General features: G+C 53.7%; 1 protein-coding gene across 3 annotated transcripts; it reads left to right on the top strand.

Annotated features, from left to right (window-relative positions):
- Nucleotides 1-10,981: 10,981 nt before the first annotated feature.
- Nucleotides 10,982-17,516, top strand: RTP3 (receptor transporter protein 3). 3 transcript variants are annotated; one of them, XM_087824576.1, is made up of 3 exons: nucleotides 10,982-11,581; nucleotides 13,211-13,438; nucleotides 15,820-17,516. In XM_087824576.1, the coding sequence occupies exons 2-3, from the start codon at nucleotides 13,272-13,274 to the stop codon at nucleotides 17,009-17,011; spliced, it is 1,359 nt and encodes a 452-aa protein (XP_087680702.1). In that variant the 5' UTR covers nucleotides 10,982-11,581; nucleotides 13,211-13,271; the 3' UTR covers nucleotides 17,012-17,516. The 3 variants fall into 3 exon arrangements, 2 of the variants coding, with proteins under 2 accessions (XP_087680702.1, XP_087680703.1); XM_087824577.1 differs by having other exon boundaries at nucleotides 11,442-11,581; nucleotides 13,225-13,438; XR_015715682.1 differs by lacking the exons at nucleotides 10,982-11,581; nucleotides 15,820-17,516 and adding an exon at nucleotides 15,224-15,247 and having other exon boundaries at nucleotides 13,359-13,438.
- The last annotated feature ends 1,364 nt before the right edge of the window (nucleotides 17,517-18,880 follow it).

The raw sequence follows: 18,880 nt of genomic DNA, 5'->3' as shown, positions 1-18,880 counted from the left end.
GGGTTTGCCCCGCCCCATGGCCCAATAGGTGTCCCTGCCCCCCCCCCCCCCCCCCCAGTTCCTGAAGGCTGAAGAACCCTGGGGGTGGGGGAGGGACAAAGGGAGGCAAGGGAGAAGGAAAGGCCTGGGCAGGACTTGGCACCAGAAGAGAGAGGAAACCCAGCCCACGGCCACCTGGCAAGTGTGCCTTGGTGCTGCCTTCCATTGGGATGTTCTGTCCCTCCCACGGTCTGGAAGCCCCGGGGGGGTCGAAGCCCTGAGTTTTGTCCTATTTCTAGTCTTAGTGCCTCCTAGAGGGTGGGACACAGAGCAGGGGTCTTAAGATGAATATTTGTGGATCATCTTGCCTAGGACACAGACCCCACCCAAGTCTTTGAGGCTCTCCAGGAAGCTTTGTGGCCTCTGCCCCGGCGAGTGGGAGCCTGCCACAGCAGGGGAGTGGGGTCTGATCAGGATCCTGCTCTCCCCACACAGAGCAGGCCCGGGGTTTGGCACTGGAATCACCAGCTGGGTTTGTGGTGGCAGGTCCAGGGCCTCTCACTGTTTGGAAACACAGTATCGCAACATTAAAAGTGGCTTTCATCAATAATTGCAATAAGCTCTTTCAAAAATCATGAAGAAATACAAAATTGACTAATTCTCAAGAGCGTGAAGCATCTTTGTACCTAAATTAGCAGCTCGGCTTTGCCATTCCATGGTTATAAAAGAATTAAGAAGTCTCTTATCTCCATGTGCAACCCATGTCTCTTATCTCCATGTGCAAATTAGAAAAAGGACAGTTTGGGAGGTCAGAGGCTTCTAGACCTTCTTATGTCTGGCACAGTGTTGGCAGGAGCACCAAGGCCCTGGGGCCACAGCCAAGAGGCTGAACTCAAGGTGTGTCCTGGAGGCCGGACTGGGGTCCGCAGCAGGGCAGACTGCCTTTCTGCTGTGTCTACAGGAGATGGCCCAGCCCCAGGCCAGGGATGCCCTTGGCGAGACACACGCAGAGCAGCCCTCCAAGCCCATCTGCAGAGGAAGCAGATGTAAGGGTAGGTCTGCCCAGAAAATGGAGTTTAAACAATCTATTATTAGCAGCGGTTCATTCATTCACGTCAGAATTGGTGGGCGCCATGAAGGACGACCCAGAGAAGAGGGGCCCATCCTTGCCCTCATAGCTCATGGCACAGTGGGGATTGGGGTAGGCACTTCTGTCACACAGGCCACCTGGCAAAAGCAAGGCAGGTGGGACCCAGAGGAGGGAAGACCAGCCAGTTGCCATCGGGAGGGTTCCAGAAGAGTCTGAAGAGGAGCCTTTGACCTGGGTGCCGGAAGGAAGAGGCAGGGTTTCTACAGGGAGAGCACTCAGAGAGAAGGAACAGCCGAGCAAAGGCCTAGGGGCACGGGCTCAGTGACCAGGGACCGACTGATTAACCGGGCATGAGAACAACAGAAGGTCACCCTAAGCGTTCCGGCCTAGAACTCTTGCTGGAAGGACTGACATCATCTCCTCTGCCCTGAGCGCCACACCTCTGGACGGCTCCTCAGCAGGCCCTGTGGGCACCTAAATTCAATGCGTCTAAAATAGGACTCAGCCATTTCCTCCAGCCCCGCACCTTCTCTCAAATTCCCGCCACTTTCCACCAGATCCATCAAATGAAGAGCCTCCGAGTGATCCTCAAGTCCTCTGGCCAGCTAGCCCTGTCCCTGCGACAGGCACTTGATGGTTAATATCGGTCGAATGAATAGAATGACTGAGAGAGAGACAAGAAGTTGGCAAAGGCTCCTGTTTGCAGCGTGTCAAGGTCGAAAACAGGGAGGCCAGGGCCAGCTGTGCCGGGCCACCCAGAGCCCGTGTGCAGGCGGGAGCTGGGCCAGATCTCGGAGAGCCTGCAGGGAGGTCGGATACAGGTTTCAAAATGCTGAGACAGTGGCGTGGTGTAAATGTAGAGTCCAGAGAAGGTGGCTATGGTACAACCAGCCACGTAATGGCAGAGTTGGTTAACAGGCAGGGGAGGGATGCCAACTCTCTTCCCCCACTCCCTCTCCACCCCTGAAATTCCCACAGTGACCCTTGAGCTCCTCAAGCTCAGCCCTTCCAACTGGTGGGCAGTAAACCCCACACCCGGCCCTCTATGGAGGCCTCTAGCTTCCAACCCCAAGAGGAATGTTAGGAAGGAAGCGTGGAATCTGGGGCAAAGGAGATCTGCCACTGACCCCTGACCCCTGACCCCGATCCAGTGATCCCTATTGTTATTGACCGTTCCTTTGCTGCCCCCGGGCGGGCGAGAGAGAGCAGAGAGTGAGAAGGAATTAGAGCCGGACAGAGGGCTCCCTGCTTCTTGGCCAACGTGATGACCATGATTTCCAGAGCAAGGCCTTCCATTGGCCCTGACCTGGCCCCCATCACAGAGCTGAGGGTCCTGGAGAGTCCTTGGGTGTGTCTGTGGGTGGGGGGAGCGGGTACCATCAGGAGAGAGGTCAGCTGAAGGGCAGCAGGCAGGAAAACAGTGGCTTTATTAACTAATGGGTCTTGTTGCCAAATGTTGCCCAATTTACAAGAACCCACAGAGACAAAGAGCTTCTACCTCCTGGGACAGCTCTCCTCCTCTTGTCTCTCCTCCCTCCCCTCTTAATCACATCTCAGGTTCCCCATTTGCCAGATTTCAATTCTCCTGGCCAGGGCCGCACCCCACGCCCCTGGCAGAAACCTGATCTCCATGGGCATCTAATCACCACACCCACTGAGAAGAAAACATGCAGCAGGCATGGCCCAGGGAGGCTTCCGGGCAGGTGCCAGCCAAGGGCAGCCTGCAGGGTGGCAGTGTCTGGCACAGGCCCAGTCATGCAAATTTCTTCCCAGAAGGAATGAGTTCCTGTCCAAGGAAAACCCCAGGTAGCAGCCTCTGACCCCGGACCCCTTTTGCTGCCCCTCCCCTGGGGCTGCATCCTGGCAGGGAGGGGGCCGGCTCTGCAGCCTGGGGCATCCGCAGCTCAGCTGGCTGGAGGCCTCCCTGCCTGCCGCCTGCCGCCTGCTGCCCAGCGGGGGAGGTCAGGTGACCTGCACTGAGAAGCAGCTTGAGCTGGGCCAAAACCAAAAGTGAAAGTAGCACAAACTGAGGTCCCTTTAGGAGGTGCTTGCAGGAGAGCTGTGCGTTTTACTCCTAACGTGAGTATTATTACTGAAATTACTTTCTCAGGGGGCTGCACAGCAGGTGAGTTACAGAGAGCGTTGGTCTGGGGTCCTCTCCAGGGCATCCTGTCCACTCCTCCTTAAGCTCCTTTTGAAAGCGAGAGGAGGGAATGGCTGGTGTGGCCCGGTTGGTTGGGCCTTGTCCTGCGCACCAAATGTTGCTGGTTTGATTCCTGCTCAGGGCACGTGCCCAAGTTGCTGGCTGGATCCCAGGTAAGGGTGTGCAGGAGGCAGTGGATGGATGTTTCTCTCCCTCTCCCTTCCTCTCTCTCTAAAAATCAGTAACAAACCTTTTTTTAAAGAAAGAAAGTGAGAGTAGGAGCAGAGAGGGGGAGCAGTTTAAAAAAAAAAAAAATTGAGGGTAGGGGCAGAGAGGGGGAACAGATGCCCCCTTTTCTTGATCCACGGAGTAGATCTTGATCCTGAGCAAAATCTTTCTCCAGAGAGTATTAATTTCCAGAAAAATTCATTTGGGAAGAGACTCTAAAAGTGCGGCTACCTGGTCGACCCTCTTGAAGAGAGACTTGAAGTCCCTGGAGCGTGTGGTGTTTGTGGGGGGTTGAGAGGAAGCTGGGGGTGTGGGGGCAATGGCTCTGAACCAATAGTGCTATTGCCCAGTGTTGCCCCATTTGCAAGGGAAACTCAGCAATCAAAGAGCTTCTCTCTGCTGGTCCCTCCTGCCCCTCCTTCATGCCTCGTCTTCCCTCCCTGAACCCCTGCCCCTCCTTATGGTCCTCTCCTCAACCCTGCCTGGCAGGGGCGGGCCCAGGCTCTCAGTCGCTCTGGGTCAATACCTGCCTGTCCTTTCCAATTGCCCCGTCTCTTCACTCAGGACGTGCCGTCAGTGCCCAAACACACTATCTCCCTTCATCCTGCTTCCTGTGCCCACGCATTTCTTTTCATGCCATGGTCCCGAGATGGCCCTGGGCTCCCGACCTCTCTCCTTGCCTCGTCTCCCCCACTGCAGTCCATCCCTCGGGGAATCTTTCAAGACCACAGAGCTAACAGCGGTTCCAAGGCACCTGTCCCTGCCCCTCCTCCCTCCTCCCCACACTCTGTCCTCGAGGACTCTCATGCTCCTTCCCCCTCTGGGATCAGCTAAGGCTTTCCCAACAAGCCAGAGCCACACAGCAACCGCCGGACACCCTAGTCTGGTTTCTGTTTGATTTTATCACAGGCTGTGTTTAGTCAGGGGAATTACTATTCAGTTAAAATATTGCCTATTGGGGGAAGGGGAAGGGAAGGGAGGGGAGGGGAGGGGAGGGGAGGGGAGGGGAGGGGAGGGGAGGGGAGGGGAGGGGAGGGGAGGGGAGGGGAGGGGAGGGGAGGGGAGGGGAGGGGAGGGAAGGGAAGGGAAGGGAAGGGAAGGGAAGGGAAGGGAAGGGAAGGGAAGGGAAGGGAAGGGAAGGGAAGGGAAGGGAAGGGAAGGGAAGGGAAGGGAAGGGAAGGGAAGGGAAGGGAAGGGAAGGGGCCTGAGTTCCTCTCAAAATTCTGGAACCATGACTCTGAAGAGGCCAAGCCAACATATCTGAGAAACGCAGAGATAAGGGGGGGGGGGGGCGCTTATTCTCTGGGTAAACTCCCTCTGAGAAGAGATCATGGCTTTTTTGTTCCCCCTCCCACCTCTCCTTTCCTCACCCCTGCTGCCTGGCAAAGGGCTACCCTTGACCACATGGCCCTTTTGATCCGGCTACAGACAACTGACCATTTTGGGTACCGAACTCAAGCTGGCCAAATAATCTTTTTTCAAAAAATGTCTAAATGACTCTCATGCAGAAAAGTGTAAAAACATAAATGTACGATTCAATAAATTATCCCAGATAGAACCTCTGCCGAACCGTTTTCCAAAGTTTCCCACCAACACTCGTGAGAGTGCCCGGCGCCTGGCGCCCCCTGCCTGGCGCGGCCACTCTGTTGAGTCTGTGGTGACCTGGCGTCAGGCTTTAATCGGAGCTTCCCTTGATGGCTAATGAAGGTGAGTATCCTTTCACCTGGGGGGCGCGGGGGGCACTTGGACATCTCTTTGCTCATGTGGCTGCCTGTGTCGTCCGTCCGTTTGTTCAGTTGGCTGGGCAGCCTTTCCCTCACTGGCTTAAAGGAGTCTTCATGTGCTCTTCCAAGTCCCCAGTTCCCTCCCGTCCCCTCCACCTGCCCTGTGCTCCTCTCCCCTGGGCTCAGTTCTTCACATCTCAAGGCCACACCTCCCTTGCCCCTTCCTTTACTCACTAGTCTGGTGTCCCCAAGAGGCAGTGGCCGTGGTCGTAAATAAAACCTCAGGCGTGGGATTCGAAGCCAGCTCGCTCTCTCTTACCCGCTTCCCAGATCTGGGGAAAATATGTAATCGGTCAGCTTCAGTTTCTCCATGTGTCTCTCTGCCCCCTCCTCTCTCTACACCTCCCTGTCTCCCTCACCACTCCTGCCCTCTTCCCTCAGCCCCCCAGTCCCTCAGACTTCCCCTCCCGGCAGCCTCCGCGGCTCCTCTTGGCACTTTCTCGTCTGCCTCCCAGTCTGCTGCCGCCGGCTCCCAGGTCCTCCCTCTGCTCCGCAACATCTTCTCCCTCCCGCCTCTCGAGTGCTCTGGGCTGCAAGGGAAGCCTTCCCAGAACCCATGTGGCCCCTTGGTCACTTCCCCAAGAGCTGAAGGTCACTGTGCTGCTGACTGAGAACAGGCGATGGGTTTGCCCGTCAGCAGGCAGTGGCAGGGGTCACGGAGAGTGGCAGTGGAGAGGGCCAGGAGCCATGGAGAGTGCACGTGACCTCAGAAGGAGGCTGTTCTCTCTCTCTCTCTTCCTTCCTCTCTAAAAATCAATTTTAAAATCTTAAAAAAGAAAGAGAGAGAGGGGGGTGGGGGCAGAGAGGGGGAGCAGCTTTGTATAGTCACGTCTCACGCTTACTTATAATTGATTAGTGACCACACGGCGGCCTGTCCGCGAGCGCGAGCAGGGAGCGTCTGCCCTGGTTGCAGGGAGACCAGTGGGCACGTTCACTGGCCTCGGAAGGGTCTGTGTGCTTTTGGACAATATTTATTATTTTACGGGTCACTCTGTTGCCCACAAATGTCAGTGCAACAAAGAACGTATTGAGATGCAGCCTGAGCAGTGACGTTAAGATGTGAGAATTAAACCTGGGAGAGAGCTCAGGCCCAGCTGGTCCTCAGCCCCGTCCCCTGGCCACCAGGGAAGCTGCCCCTTGACGGGAGGCAGTGGCAGATGCCACACGGTTGCCAGAGGACCAAGAGGAGGGCGTAAAAGCAGAAGACGCCTCATAGGATGAGGAACTGGTGGGCAAAGCCTGGGGACCTGGCAGATGAAGCAGAGCCTCAAGGCTATTTGAAAATGAGGGAAAGAGGCAGGGAAGTGAGCAATTTCCAGGATATTTGGAAATACTCTGGCTTGAGGTTGCGCTTATGAAATAATTTTACCCAAAAAATCAGATGGCCTCAGAGCTGAATGTTTCCTTTGATGCCATCTTCAAATGTGGTCCCCAAGCCCGAAGGGGACAGGTGGCCAACCCAGACCTGCCCTGGCAGGGCTACGCAGAGTCGGCTTTCCGACTCCTTGCCGTGTTGGTGGAGGGGGTGTCGCTCAGTTGAAAATATCTTCGTGGGGTCTGCCTTTAGCTCAGCGGTTCCTTCCAGTCAAGCCTTCGCTTGCCAACCACTTTTGCCTGCAAGGGTGGTTCGAGATCCGAGGGCACCGTCTACAAACTAAGCAATGAGAACACAGCTCCCACGTGGCTGAATCATCCCACAGTATAATCCTGAGCAAAAGAGGACAGATGCCAAGGAGTGCCTCCCACCCGGCTGCATTTACAGAGAGCTCAAGAGCAGGGAGAATTAGCCTATGATGTCCCCAGATAGGAGAGTGATAGCTTTGGGGGTAGGGGGCAGGGAAGTGATCAGTGGGGGCAGGAGTGGGGCTTCGGGGTGCCGGTAACGTGGGGTTTGTCTTGACTCAGTGATGATTACACGAAGGTGTTCATTTTGTGATGACTCGCCTAGCCCCGAAATCTTCACCCACTTTTCTGCATGTGTGTCATGTGCCAGTGAAAAGTTTATTTTTAAAAGGCACGGCCATGAAGGCATGCATGTGGCTGCAGCTCTGAGTCGCCTCCTCGGCACCCCCAAGCTGCCGCCCGGCCAAGCAGAGCTTTCCTGGAAAAAGGACCTCCTCCCTCAACTGCCAACTCCTGTCAGTGGCTGAAGCGGGAAGGGAGGGGGGGGGAGAGGCGGATATTTGTGAATGGACAAAAGTTATGGTACCTAAGTCCCAGTAGGTCCCTGGGCTGTGCTCTCCTAGCCACACCCCGCCATTGTCCCCCTAGAAAAGGAGGGGATAGTGGTGTCCCTGCTGGGAAGTGCATGTCCCCACTGGGCAGGCAGTGCCCAGAAGGACCTGGATTGTTCTACCCAGAATGTTCTGCCAATGGCCCCCTCCTCCCACACTGGCACCAGGCCCTCATGACCTGGGAGCCCCAGCACATTACTGCCCATCAAAATTAGCTGCAGTTGACGAAGCAGGGACATCAAAGGAGCCCACAGAAATAAGGAAATGAACAAATGCCAGCGCCGATACCAAAGCTGCACTATCTCACGTCCCACCCCCAGCCCCTCCCACCTCCAGCGGCAAAGCAAGACCAGCCACCCCGGGGCAGACAGGCCAGCTCTCCATGCCCAGGACTGAGCTCCAGACTAGAAAGAAGTGCCATGCCCCATGGGCAGGGCCCCTGAGGCCAGCTTCCTCCCTGGCTCACCTCCAGCTCTCCCAAGCCCCTGCCAACTCCCAGAGGGGAGAGCCCTCTTCCTTTCCTTTTGTTGATTAAATTCTGGATCAGGTCAAACTTCAGTCCAGGGTCCAGCTAGAGCTTCGGGGGGTCAGGGGAGCTGGCATCAGAAAGTTCAGTGTGCAGTCTCGCTGCGCACGGAACCTGGAGGGTGGTGATAAGGTCTGCTGGCTGGGTTCCAGGCCTCACTCTCCTGGGTGTTGGCTGTGCTCCGGCTCTGGTCTAGATCAGCCAGGAGGGCTATGGGACAGGGTCATGAGACACTGCCCCCAGGAGGGGAAGCAGAGCTCCCTGCTGGGGAGCAACAGTGAGCAGGAATGGGGCTTCTGGGACAAGGAACCAAACTGTGGTGCAGGGTGTCCACCCACAGGTCCCATGACGACTGATTAGGGCAGTGGACGACCATGTGCTTGCTTAATGTCAATCCTGGGGATGCTGAGGTCACAGGCTGAGGCTGGTGGAGGTTGGGGTTCTGAGGACACAACTTGACTCCTAGAGAAAGGATGGGGCCCCCTCAGAGGAAAGAGTTTGTAGGAGGTGCCTGTCATCTAGAAGGCCCTCCTGCCACACACTCCTGTGGGCTCAGCCCTCCTTCATCACAGAACCCGCTCATGCTGACAAGCTCCTCTGCTCCGCACAGGTATTGGCCATCACACAAACAGTCACTTCCATTTGCTAGGTGTAGAAACCAAGGCCCTGTCAGGACAAACATCTACCCAGCATCACTGGGACCAAGGCCTCCCGATGGAGTCAGGGTGTGTGGTGTGGTCCCTTCATGCAAATGCGTGAGGTGGGCTCCAGTTGGTGTCCTGGGCTCACATCTCCCTAGGTGTGCTCCAAGGACAGAAGCTAGGGGACAGGTTTTTATAGAGAAGACACGGAAGGGAAGCCAGGAAGTCGTTTCATTGGCTGTAGCTGCAGCAGTTGCCTTACCTAGGAAAGTCCAGCGGGCTGTTTGCAATCAATTGCTTGAAAGTTTCATTTCCTTAGGTTGCAGTGAGTGAACTCTGGCTTAGCTTTGTTTGCTTGGTTAGACTACAAAGGCATTAGAGACACCTCAGTCCACTTGCCTCTTTGTTTAATTACTTTAACAGGAGCAAGACTCAAAAAAATACATATAGTTTGATTCTATTTATGTAACATTTTTTAAGACAAAATTAAAATGTAGGTTAGAGTTGCAGACACAGGTGGTAATTATTAGGAGAGTGGTTTCTTCTAGGGAAAACGAGAGTTTATATAGGAAGGGACATTTGAGGGGGTACTTCTAGAATAATGACAATATCCTATTTTTTAATTTGGTGGTTTTTCTACAAGTATTTGCTTTATAATTATTCATTATGCTGAGTGTATCTGTTTTATCCACTATTCTGTCTGTATGTTGCATGAAACATTTTTTGGGGGGGAGAAGTCAGATCTTAAAAGCCAGAATAGACAGATACGAAGGGAATAGAAATATATACTGCTGAGAACAAGACAACAGGACCAAAATGGAGTCTTTTATGCTAAGCCCAAGGCACCAAACTGAGGCTTAATTACTGATGTGACACTGCCCGCCTGCTTGTTTACTAGATCCTTGTCTCTGCCGCCTGAACAAAGCGTGAACTCTGTGCGGGCAGAGTCTTTGTTTTACTCACCACTGTATCCCCAGTGCCTAGAACATAGAAACTGACTAATAATTTTTGAATAAGTGAAAGAACATCTTAATGTCTTGGATGTCTCTTCACCAACCACACCGGGAACAAATGATTGACGCTCCTAATGGTGTGTGTCGGCACCTTGTGACACCTCACAGACTATGGCAGGATCGACACAGAGGTGGCAGGCCATCTGCTGTCTGGGAGAGAGCCAAGTTCACTGCAGGGAAAATGGTACTGAGGGACCCCCAGAAGTGGCCAGACCACCTACACCAGGCATGCACAGGACTTGGAATGCACTGGGAATGGAGCAGACCTGCTTTCCAGGGATTTTCCCACCAGCCCCCAGATTCCAGGCAATTTGGCACAAGATGTCCCTTACAGAGAAGATATGTATGTTAGGTAAGCTTCGTTCAGTGCTATTAAATCAACAACGTACACTAGATGTCTTTAAACAGAAACAACATAAGGCTATGTCTTGATCAGCTCACCAAAATGTTACCAGGGCCAGCAGGGACCTAACTCTATTTCCTCCAGGAGCAATGAACCATTGCTTCTCGGGCTTAGGAACATGGGCCGCACTTAGCTCTGTATCGGGCCACTTGAAACAACAAAATCACCAACAAAAAGCACCAAAATTTGAAAAACATGGCACAAATAGACCACAAAACAGGCTGTTGTTCACAGTATGAGAGCTGAGCTAGAAGGCAGGGAGCTGTCTAGTTCAGTCTCAGCTGGGGACAAGTGTGTCAGGTGACTCAAACTTAGCCACTCTGTGCCTGTCCCAGGCTTTCAAAGACACTACCTCCCAGCAGCAGGCCCAGGGCCCAGCCCAGTGTTCAGAAAGAGTGATAGTGTCTGGTGGAGCCCTGACCCTGTTCCAAGGAGAATGGCCTCTGGACTAGGCCAAGCGGAGGGACTTGCCACAGCCAGTGCCCAGGAGGAAGGGAGTGACAGAGCCCTTGCCAGTAAGAGGCGGGGGGGGGGGGGGGGCAAGCTTGCATGTAGGTGTGTAAACATCTGTTTCCAGGGTGCGTGGGTCTCTGTGAGGCTTCGAGGCATTCCAGGTGAGGGCCTGGAAATTGTTTTTGTCAAGCTTGGCACCAGCATTGGCTCCTGGACCCTTCTCTGCAACCAGGCATGCCCAGCACCCTTCCACATAAACGGTGCCATTTCACCCTCAAAGAGCCTGAAGTGACTTGTCCACTGTCACGCAGCTGGTCAGAGCCCCGGACGAAAGACACCCTGACTTCCAGCCCAGATTCTCTCCCCGGCCCCCTCACCCCTTTGTTAACTCTCTGCCCCGCCCACCCCCCCAGTTGAGAGTGGGTGGGAGGAGCTCCGAGAAAAGATTCAAGAGAGAAGTGATGGAGGGCTCCCCAACGTAGTTAATTCACGATCCGAGCAAAGTAATGCTGAGAAACAAAATGGGAGAGGGAGGAGGCAGACTTCGGTTAGGGCCACCGTGCGGGAGCTGGCCGCAGGGCAGTGGCAGTGAGGGCGAAAGGCGGGGGCTTGGTGAGGTTCCCGCCTTCCCCTGCTCAATCCTTTCCGTTTCCTCCCTCCGCCCTCCCCTTCCTCCCGCCCCCTCCACCTTCCTCCTGGAGCCCTCGCCCTTCCCTGTGGCCACTGCTCGGCCGCTGGTCGGGGCACCAGGCAGGCCCAGGACTGACCCCCTAAGAGCAGATTCCGCCACAGCCCTGCAGGAGGACGGCCACCTCCGACCCTGGGCCTGCCTCCTGCTTGTGTGACTGCCAACCCGGACCTCCTGGGTTTTCCTTTCCTTCAGTCTCCCCGTGTGTGGTCTGCGCTAGAATCATTCCAGGAGCTTCGGACAAATGCTGAAGCCCAGGCCAATTCAATGAGACCTTCCGGGACTGGGACTGTCCCCGTGACCAGCTGGCTTCAGTCCTGCTGAGCTGCACGCGGCTGTGTCCGAGGCCTTGGCATCCCTGTCACCACCGCAGGAAAGCAGAATTCTCCGCAAAATCAGGTACATGACTTTACTCGTGATAGTTCGAGGGAAGATAGTCAGCCTGGGTTAATTTCAACGTGACAGACTTTCTCTTGTTCTTAAATACTTGTGTTCAAATAGTTTGGGCTTTTTGTTGTTATTAATCCACACCCAAGGATATTTTTTCCATTGATTTTTTGAGGGGGGGAGGGAGGAGAGAGAGAGAGATTGGCTGCCTTCCTCAAGTGCTCTGACTGAGCCTGCAACCCAGGTACGTGCCCTTGGCCAGAATCAAACCCAGGACCCTTCAGTCCACAGGCCGATGCGCTAACCACTGAGCCAAACCTGCTAGGGCCCATGGGTGCTTTTAATGAAACAAAACAGGCTATGACTATGACGTTGTCCCACAGATCCCATGCCAACAGGAAAGTAAGGCAGATCCTTTGAAATCCCCAGCCAGTACTTTCTCTGAGCTGGCCGTCTGAGGCAGGGGACCTTGCCTCTGCCCAGCCGGAGGGGACGGGGGAGAGGTTCTTTCTCCAGCAGCAGTTGCCAGGCCGGCGCAGGGTGGGAGTGGACTGTGGGGCACGAACAGTGTGGGCCCCAGAACTGGCAGGTGAGCAGCAGTGAAGGAGGGAAGGCAGGTACTCAGGGTGGACCCACGTGAGCGCGGGTACAGGCCTGGAAGGGCAGGAGTGGTCAGAGGACCCTAGGGAGTGAGGGCTGTGCTTTAGGGCGCGGGGGGGATGTGGGCTTGGGGGGAGATGAGCTTGGCAGGGGAGCAGTGGCCTATGAGGGGCCCGAAAGCCATGCTGAGCAGCACAGGACAGGTGGGGCTGCAGTGTGGGGAGCGGTCAGAGGGGGCTGCCAGGTGGAGGCCTGGTGGAGGTGGGGCTCCCTCCTGGGAGGGAGTCATCACTCAGGTCAGGGCTAGGCTGTCCGTAGCTGGGGCCAGGGAACGCAGACACCCAGCCTTGTCCACCCTCCCTGGCTGCTGCCCGCTGCCCCTCTCTCCCTCCTTCCTGAGCCTGCCCTTAAGGGACGGTGAAGCACCTTGGGGTGTAGCCAGTGGCCTCTCACCCACGCGGGGACCCTGTAGCCTCATCTCCTGGGCACAGGGACTGCACCAGCTTCCATCTCTAATGGGTGGCAGATTGGGCTTGGGAGTCACCGCAGGCAGCTCAGTGTCTGCGAAATACCATCCTGCAGCAACTGGGCACGAGGGGAGACGTGAGCAGAGAGCAGGACCCAGGCGAGGGCCCACAGTGGCTGCCCTTCTTTGCGTGTCTCCTCCCGGGGCATGATCGCAGCAGCCCTGAGTAAGGATTTGAAGTGAGAACTGGAAAGGACAAGTGCGGTCTCTTCCCACCACCTGCAGGGCTGCGGTGGTTAAAAGGTGTGTTTCAGGCTGAGGGGAGGGAACAGCAGAGCCAGACTGAGGTCCATCCTCCTGACCTGGGGTCCAGAGAGCTCCTGGGGTGATATATTGATGAACAAAGCCATGCCTTCCATGTCTTTCTAAATTCCCTGTGGAGCCCAGGGCAGTTCTCTAAACATGGAGCCAGACTCAATTGACCTTTGTCTTTGGGGCAAAGACCTGGTACGCAGGGCCGGTGCGGGTACATAAAGGGGACCCGGTGTGAGCCGTGCTTTCTAAAGTGAGAACAGCCATGTCCTCCTAGAGATCCTTCAGAGCCCAGCACAGCACAGCCTGATCCCCCAGCCCACCATGCCAGCGGCCCAGGGTGAGGACCTGAAGACATGGCAGAAAGTGTTCCAGGAATTAATTCACGAGGTGAAACCATGGGACCAGTGGACCCTGGCACTAGATGACAGCCTCCTTCCCAACACCCTGCAACCAGGGTGGACACAATACCAGCAGCAGGTCTTTGCCAGGTGAGTAGGGAGTGGGATGGGGTGGGATGTATTCCAGGAAATCCTTCCCATTCCTTACTGGGAATACTGGTTACTTTTCTGATTCCAAATCCTGCTTGTAAACTGAAGATTACAGGAAGTGGGGTGCCCATCACTCAAGAAGTGGTAGCTTCATTAAAGACGGTTTTTGTATTACAATGAACCCCAAAACAATAGCAGGGGCCGGCACTGGTGTGAAATCAGGCCACGAGGGAGGGGTGAGGGCAAAGAGCAGGGAGGCCCAGGAGAGCTGGATGAGCAAGGCTCGGTGCCTGTGCTCCCTGCCTTGAGAGACCAGGGGTCCGCCTCAGAGCCTGTGAGAGAGGGACCCTGTGCACTCAGGAGACCCCCTCAGGGAGGGTGCAGAGCCACATGCAGCCATCTTAACCTTCTCTACTCTGAACTAAAGGAATCTTTTTAAAAATAGGACCCTTAGAAGGCATCCAAAGTCTCATCCTCTCTTCCAGGTGGGAAATCAGAGCCCAAGGATGGGAGTATCCACCTGCAGGGAGGATGGGGCTTGGGACTCTCTCCCCAGCCCGGGGAAGGGGCTGCTTGCCTGCCCACTGCCCCCTACTGGAGGGAGGCTGGGAAGAGGAAACAGCCCTCCTCTCCTTGTAACTGTGGTTTTCTCAGGCCAGGAGCAGCCGAGCAAAGTCTGAGCTCCCTTTTTTTCTTTTTTTTTTAAACTCTGAGCCGAACATCCCAGCAGAGCAGCATGACCCAGAGTGGGGGCAGGGGACAGTAGCTTAGAAGAGCAGGGCCCAGGCCCCTTTGCACCAGCAAGGTCATCTCACTCACAGAGGTCAGGGCTCCTGGGCATGGTCCCTGCATTTCATCCTCACGGTCACCCTGTGAGGTGGGGCTTGGACCAAGATACAGAAGGGAAACCTTGACTGACTGCTTCCCAGTGCCCTCGGATACAACATCCCAGACTCCAGGTGCCCTGCATCAAGCCAGGCAAGGCTAGGCTTGGCTGCTGTAACAAATAAGTCCTGAGATATCAGTGATTTGACCTAACACATGGCCCCAAGTTCAGCAAGACACAGAAGGAAAGAGCTGGTAAGTCTTTCAAGGGCTTCAGTGCCAAATCTGGAAGCAGCATCTATCCCTTCAGCCCACATCCCATCAGCCAACTGGTCACATTGCCCCAACTTAACTGCATGGCAGGGCTGGGACATGGGAGGTAGTGCATGGATAATTTGGTGAGCACTAACTGCCCCTGCCATACAGCAGCCCTCTGCTCGCCCGTAATTCCTATCCTGGGTGCTGCCACACGCTTCCCTGCCTTCTTCCCTCTCTCCATCTGTCCTGACATGCATCTGTCCAGCTATCTTAGCTCAGAAAATTCCCCTCCTGCCGGCTGAGATGATGTGTCATTCTCTTGTCCCTCTCTGAAGCCAGGGGCACAAGGAATATGAAGTGTTTCAAGCTACTCTGAGCAATGAATTGGGGCAAAGAAGAGAGAGCAGGACACTGTGCCCTCCCAGTAATACCAGCAGATTGAGGGACCCTGGGCAACTGAGAGCAAAGCAAACAGGACATTGGACCTTTTAGGATCCCTCCCTGACCTGGCGTCTGTGACTTAGTATCTTTGTTCTTTGGGGCTGCTATGAAAATAATAAAAATACAAACAGACTGGGCAGCTTATAAACAACAGAAATGTACTGCTCACAGTTCTGGAGGCTGGAAGTCCAAGATCAGGGTGCCAGCTGGTCAGGTGAGGGCCCTCTTCTGGGTCTCTGACTCCTTGTTGTGTCTTCACAGGGCAAAAGGATCTAGGGAGCTCTGTGGGGTCTCTTTTATAAGGGCACTTACGCTATTCATGAGGATTCCACCCTTGTGACCTAATCACCTCCCAGAGGCCCCGCCTTCTAACACCATCACCTCGGGCATTAGGATTTCATGTGAGTTTCATTAGGACTCAAGCGCTGGGACTCGGCGCTCACCAACACCCACCTGGGTGCCCTTGTGGGTTTCAGCCCCGGGTTCCTGGGGCTGATTTAATGGCTGCTGTTGCACTTGTAGCCTTTGACCCACTTCAGTCTACATTTGGAGACACCTTGGTTTGGAGTCAGGAAACTGAAGCTCTTGTCCTGCCTCTTACACCCACAGAGTCTCTGGGCATGACCAGTTCCCAGTGTGTGCCTCATCTCTAAAACGATCGCATGGCACTTAGAATGTGCCCAAGATCCCACTCAGCTCTGACAGCTTGGGACCTACTATCTTAATGATAGACACCTGTGAGTCACAGAGCATGTTGGTGGCCCCCGTCCAGTCATGTCCCTATAATATGGGTCCCTCCTTCTTCCCTCTGGCGCATAGTTTGGTCAAGCCGAGGGTCTTGTTTTCTGTCTCCACAGGTTCAAGTGCTCCTGGTGTTCTCGCAGTTGGGCCTCTGCCCATGTTCAAGTTGTTTTCCACGTGCGCTGGATTAAGAAGGAATCCAAGGGCCAGGTGAAGATGAGGGTCTTTGCCCAGCGATGTCAGAAGTGTGTTGAGCCTCCATTCGAGGCTCCTGAATTCACAGAGGAAAACACCTCAAGGATCCTGAACAACCTGGTGCTCCGAATCCTAAAGAAGTGCTACCGAGAAGGGTTTAAGTCCATGGCAGAGATTCCTACAATCAAGGACATCTCTCTTGAAGGGCCACATGACATTAAAAACTGTGAGGCATGTCTTCAGGGCTTTTGTGAGCAGAGTGGATTAGATCTGACCAAACCGTCACCAATGTCCCCATCACTTCCCACAATAAGCAAACCTACCTTTGGCATCCCCACCGGTAAACCTTTCCCGAGGACGAGCTCCATAGTGGATGTGGTGACAGAGGACATCAGGGTGAAGAAAGGAAAGGAACTTCTCCAGCCCTGGCTTTCTGAGCTCTCACAGGCTGAGAGTCCCAGAGCAAACACCAGCCACGTGGTAGAGATCCCTACCTCTAAGCCTTCTCTCCCGAGGACGAGCACCATAGTGGATGTGGTGACAGGGGACACCAGGGTGAAGAAAGGAGAGGCACCTCTCCACCCCTGGCTTTCTGAGCCCTCAAGGGCTGAGAGCCCCAGAGCAAACACCAGCCACGTGGTAGAGATCCCTACCTCTAAGCCTTCTCTCCCGAGTATGAGCACCATAGTGGATGTGGTGACAGGGGACACCAGGGTGAAGAAAGGAAAGGAACTTCTCCACCCCTGGCTTTCTGAGCCCTTAGGGGCTGAGAGCCCCAGAGCAAACACCAGCCACGTGGTAGAGATCCCTACCTCTAAGCCTTCTCTCCCGAGGACGAGCACCATAGTGAATGCGGTGACAGGGGACACCAGGGTGAAGAAAGGAAAGGTACCTCTCCACCCCTGGCTTTCTGAGCCCCGACGGGCTGAGAGCCCCAGAGCAAACACCAACTACTGGGTGGAGAGTGTAGGTGCGGTTTCCTCCCCAAGGAAGCATTTGTATTCCCACGCAGCCCGCAATCGCAGGTGCTGCTATTCTAGAATCTGCTGCTTAAACATTCTAACCCTAATTATTGTCGCCGTGGTGGTGACTGTTGTTAAAATCACTATATGAACCTAAAAAGCATGGTGCTAAGTTTAACAAGTCATATATGGTATGATCCCATTGATGTGAAATATTCAGACTAGGTAAATCCAGAGACAGGAGGTAGATTAGTGTCCATATTATTGTTGTGGCAGGTGTCGCTCAGTTGGTGGAGCACCATCCTGTGCACCAAAAGGTCGCCTGTTCCATTCCCAGTCAGGGCATGCCCAGGTTTCGGGTTCCGTCCCCCAGTTGGGGTGCATGGGAGAGGCAGCTGATCACTGTTTCTCTCACGCATTGATGTTTCTCTCTCTCCCTCTCCCTTCCTCTCTCTCTGAAATCAATAAAAACATTTTTTTTTTAAAATATCTCTACAGGCGTTGTATTCAATAATATATTTGTTTGGGGTATTATGTAGCATGAAATAATTATGTAACAATGCAGTACTCTTTATTTATATGAACACCAAGACAAAATTTTTGCACAAAAGACTGGTTTTATTGAAATAAAATTTACATAGGTTCTGAAGAGTCAACTTGTATGAAAATCCCCTCTTTTCAAATATATTTTCTATTTGACTATATGTAGCATAAACTTGGCATGAAATAAAATTCCAAAATCATTCAAGTAGTACGACTAATAAATTTGAGTTATATTGTTAAAGAGTTAAAAAGAAATATACAACTGTTTGAGGTTCAATTACAGTGACTTCTTATATTCCTATTTCTTTTCATCTCCTAACCTACTTCTCAGAGTTTGTCTTTAAGCTGAAGCAATCCTCAACTGTGGTTTTAGAATGCTCTTCCTGTTTTATATATGTTAAGGATAAATTATTTGGAATTATGACTGGGCCCATCAAGATATTGGGGTGTCAGTAGTAACCTTTTTTAAATGGGTGCCTCTGGGGACAGACTGATTCTTCAAATAAGAGAAAATAAAAGTCACACTTCATTTTTAGCCCAGATTAACTTCCAAAGAACCCAACTGGCTAAACCCATGCTGTCCAATATGGTAGCCTCCTCTGGCTGTTTAAATTTAAATTAAATGAAAAATTTAGTTCTTTAGTCACACCTGCCAATGTTCAAGCTCATGATGCTGGACACGCAGGTAGAGAAGACTGTCATCGCTGCTGGAACATCTCCTGGACAGCACTGGGCTAGACCATATGGGAGTCGATTGGTCTATAAATCTGTGTGAATATGTGCATTTTTTTCTTCTTAAGTCACAAAAGCTTCTTGTTTAAGCTTATCTTCAACACACAATTCTATTTGAGCCCGAGACAGTGGTATAGAAGTAGGTCTTTGTCAATATCTCCATATCATGATGTGATGTGAGAGCCCAAAGCCCCGTAACGAACCCCATCTTTGTGAGTGTAAAACAGTCCCCTGAGCTCCCTCTGGGCTGCGTTTCGGAGCCACGGGCACAGCTCTCCGTGGTGCCCTTGAGGAAGGTTTGCTAAGGACTCCTCACGGCTGTGGATTAGTCCTCCCTGCTACGCTATATGGCCCTCTCGGGGTCCCACAGGGCGCTGCTTCTGCTGACTGCTCTCAGGTGGGTCCCAGGACCCTGCAGTGTCCACTCAGGACAAGATGACCATCCACTGGGGCAATGCAAGGCTTCCCATGACCAGCCCCAGCCACCCTTCCTCCACTAGGGCTGCCAGCACACCACCCGAGCGTCCTGTGCCCAACGCACGGGTGACATCCCAGCCCTTCTTTCTACCCTCAAGGCCCACATTATACCTAAAGTCTCTCCTGAGAGCCCACACTTGCAAAATGTAATTTAAAACATATGGAACCCGGCAGGGTGTGGCTCAGCAGTTGAGCGCCTACCTAGGATCCAGGCGATCGGGGTTCGATTCCCGGTCAGGGCACATGCCCGGGTCGCGGGCTCGATCCC

Source organism: Miniopterus natalensis, chromosome 15 (assembly GCF_054644295.1).
Source record: "Miniopterus natalensis isolate mMinNat1 chromosome 15, mMinNat1.hap1, whole genome shotgun sequence".
In the NCBI taxonomy this organism is placed as follows: Eukaryota; Metazoa; Chordata; class Mammalia; order Chiroptera; family Miniopteridae; genus Miniopterus; species Miniopterus natalensis.
Note: the sequence above shows the minus strand (reverse complement) of the source record. Positions and strands in the feature narration are given on the sequence as shown.

What these genes read in the sequence shown, in the direction of transcription:
- RTP3 (XM_087824576.1), top strand. Translation starts at nt 13,272, where the DNA reads ATGCCAGCGGCCCAGGGTGAGGACCTGAAGACATGGCAGAAAGTGTTC. An exon ending in CAGCAGCAGGTCTTTGCCAG is followed by an intron (nt 13,439 to 15,819) that starts GTGAGTAGGGAG and finishes CTGTCTCCACAG; the next exon opens with GTTCAAGTGCTCCTGGTGTT.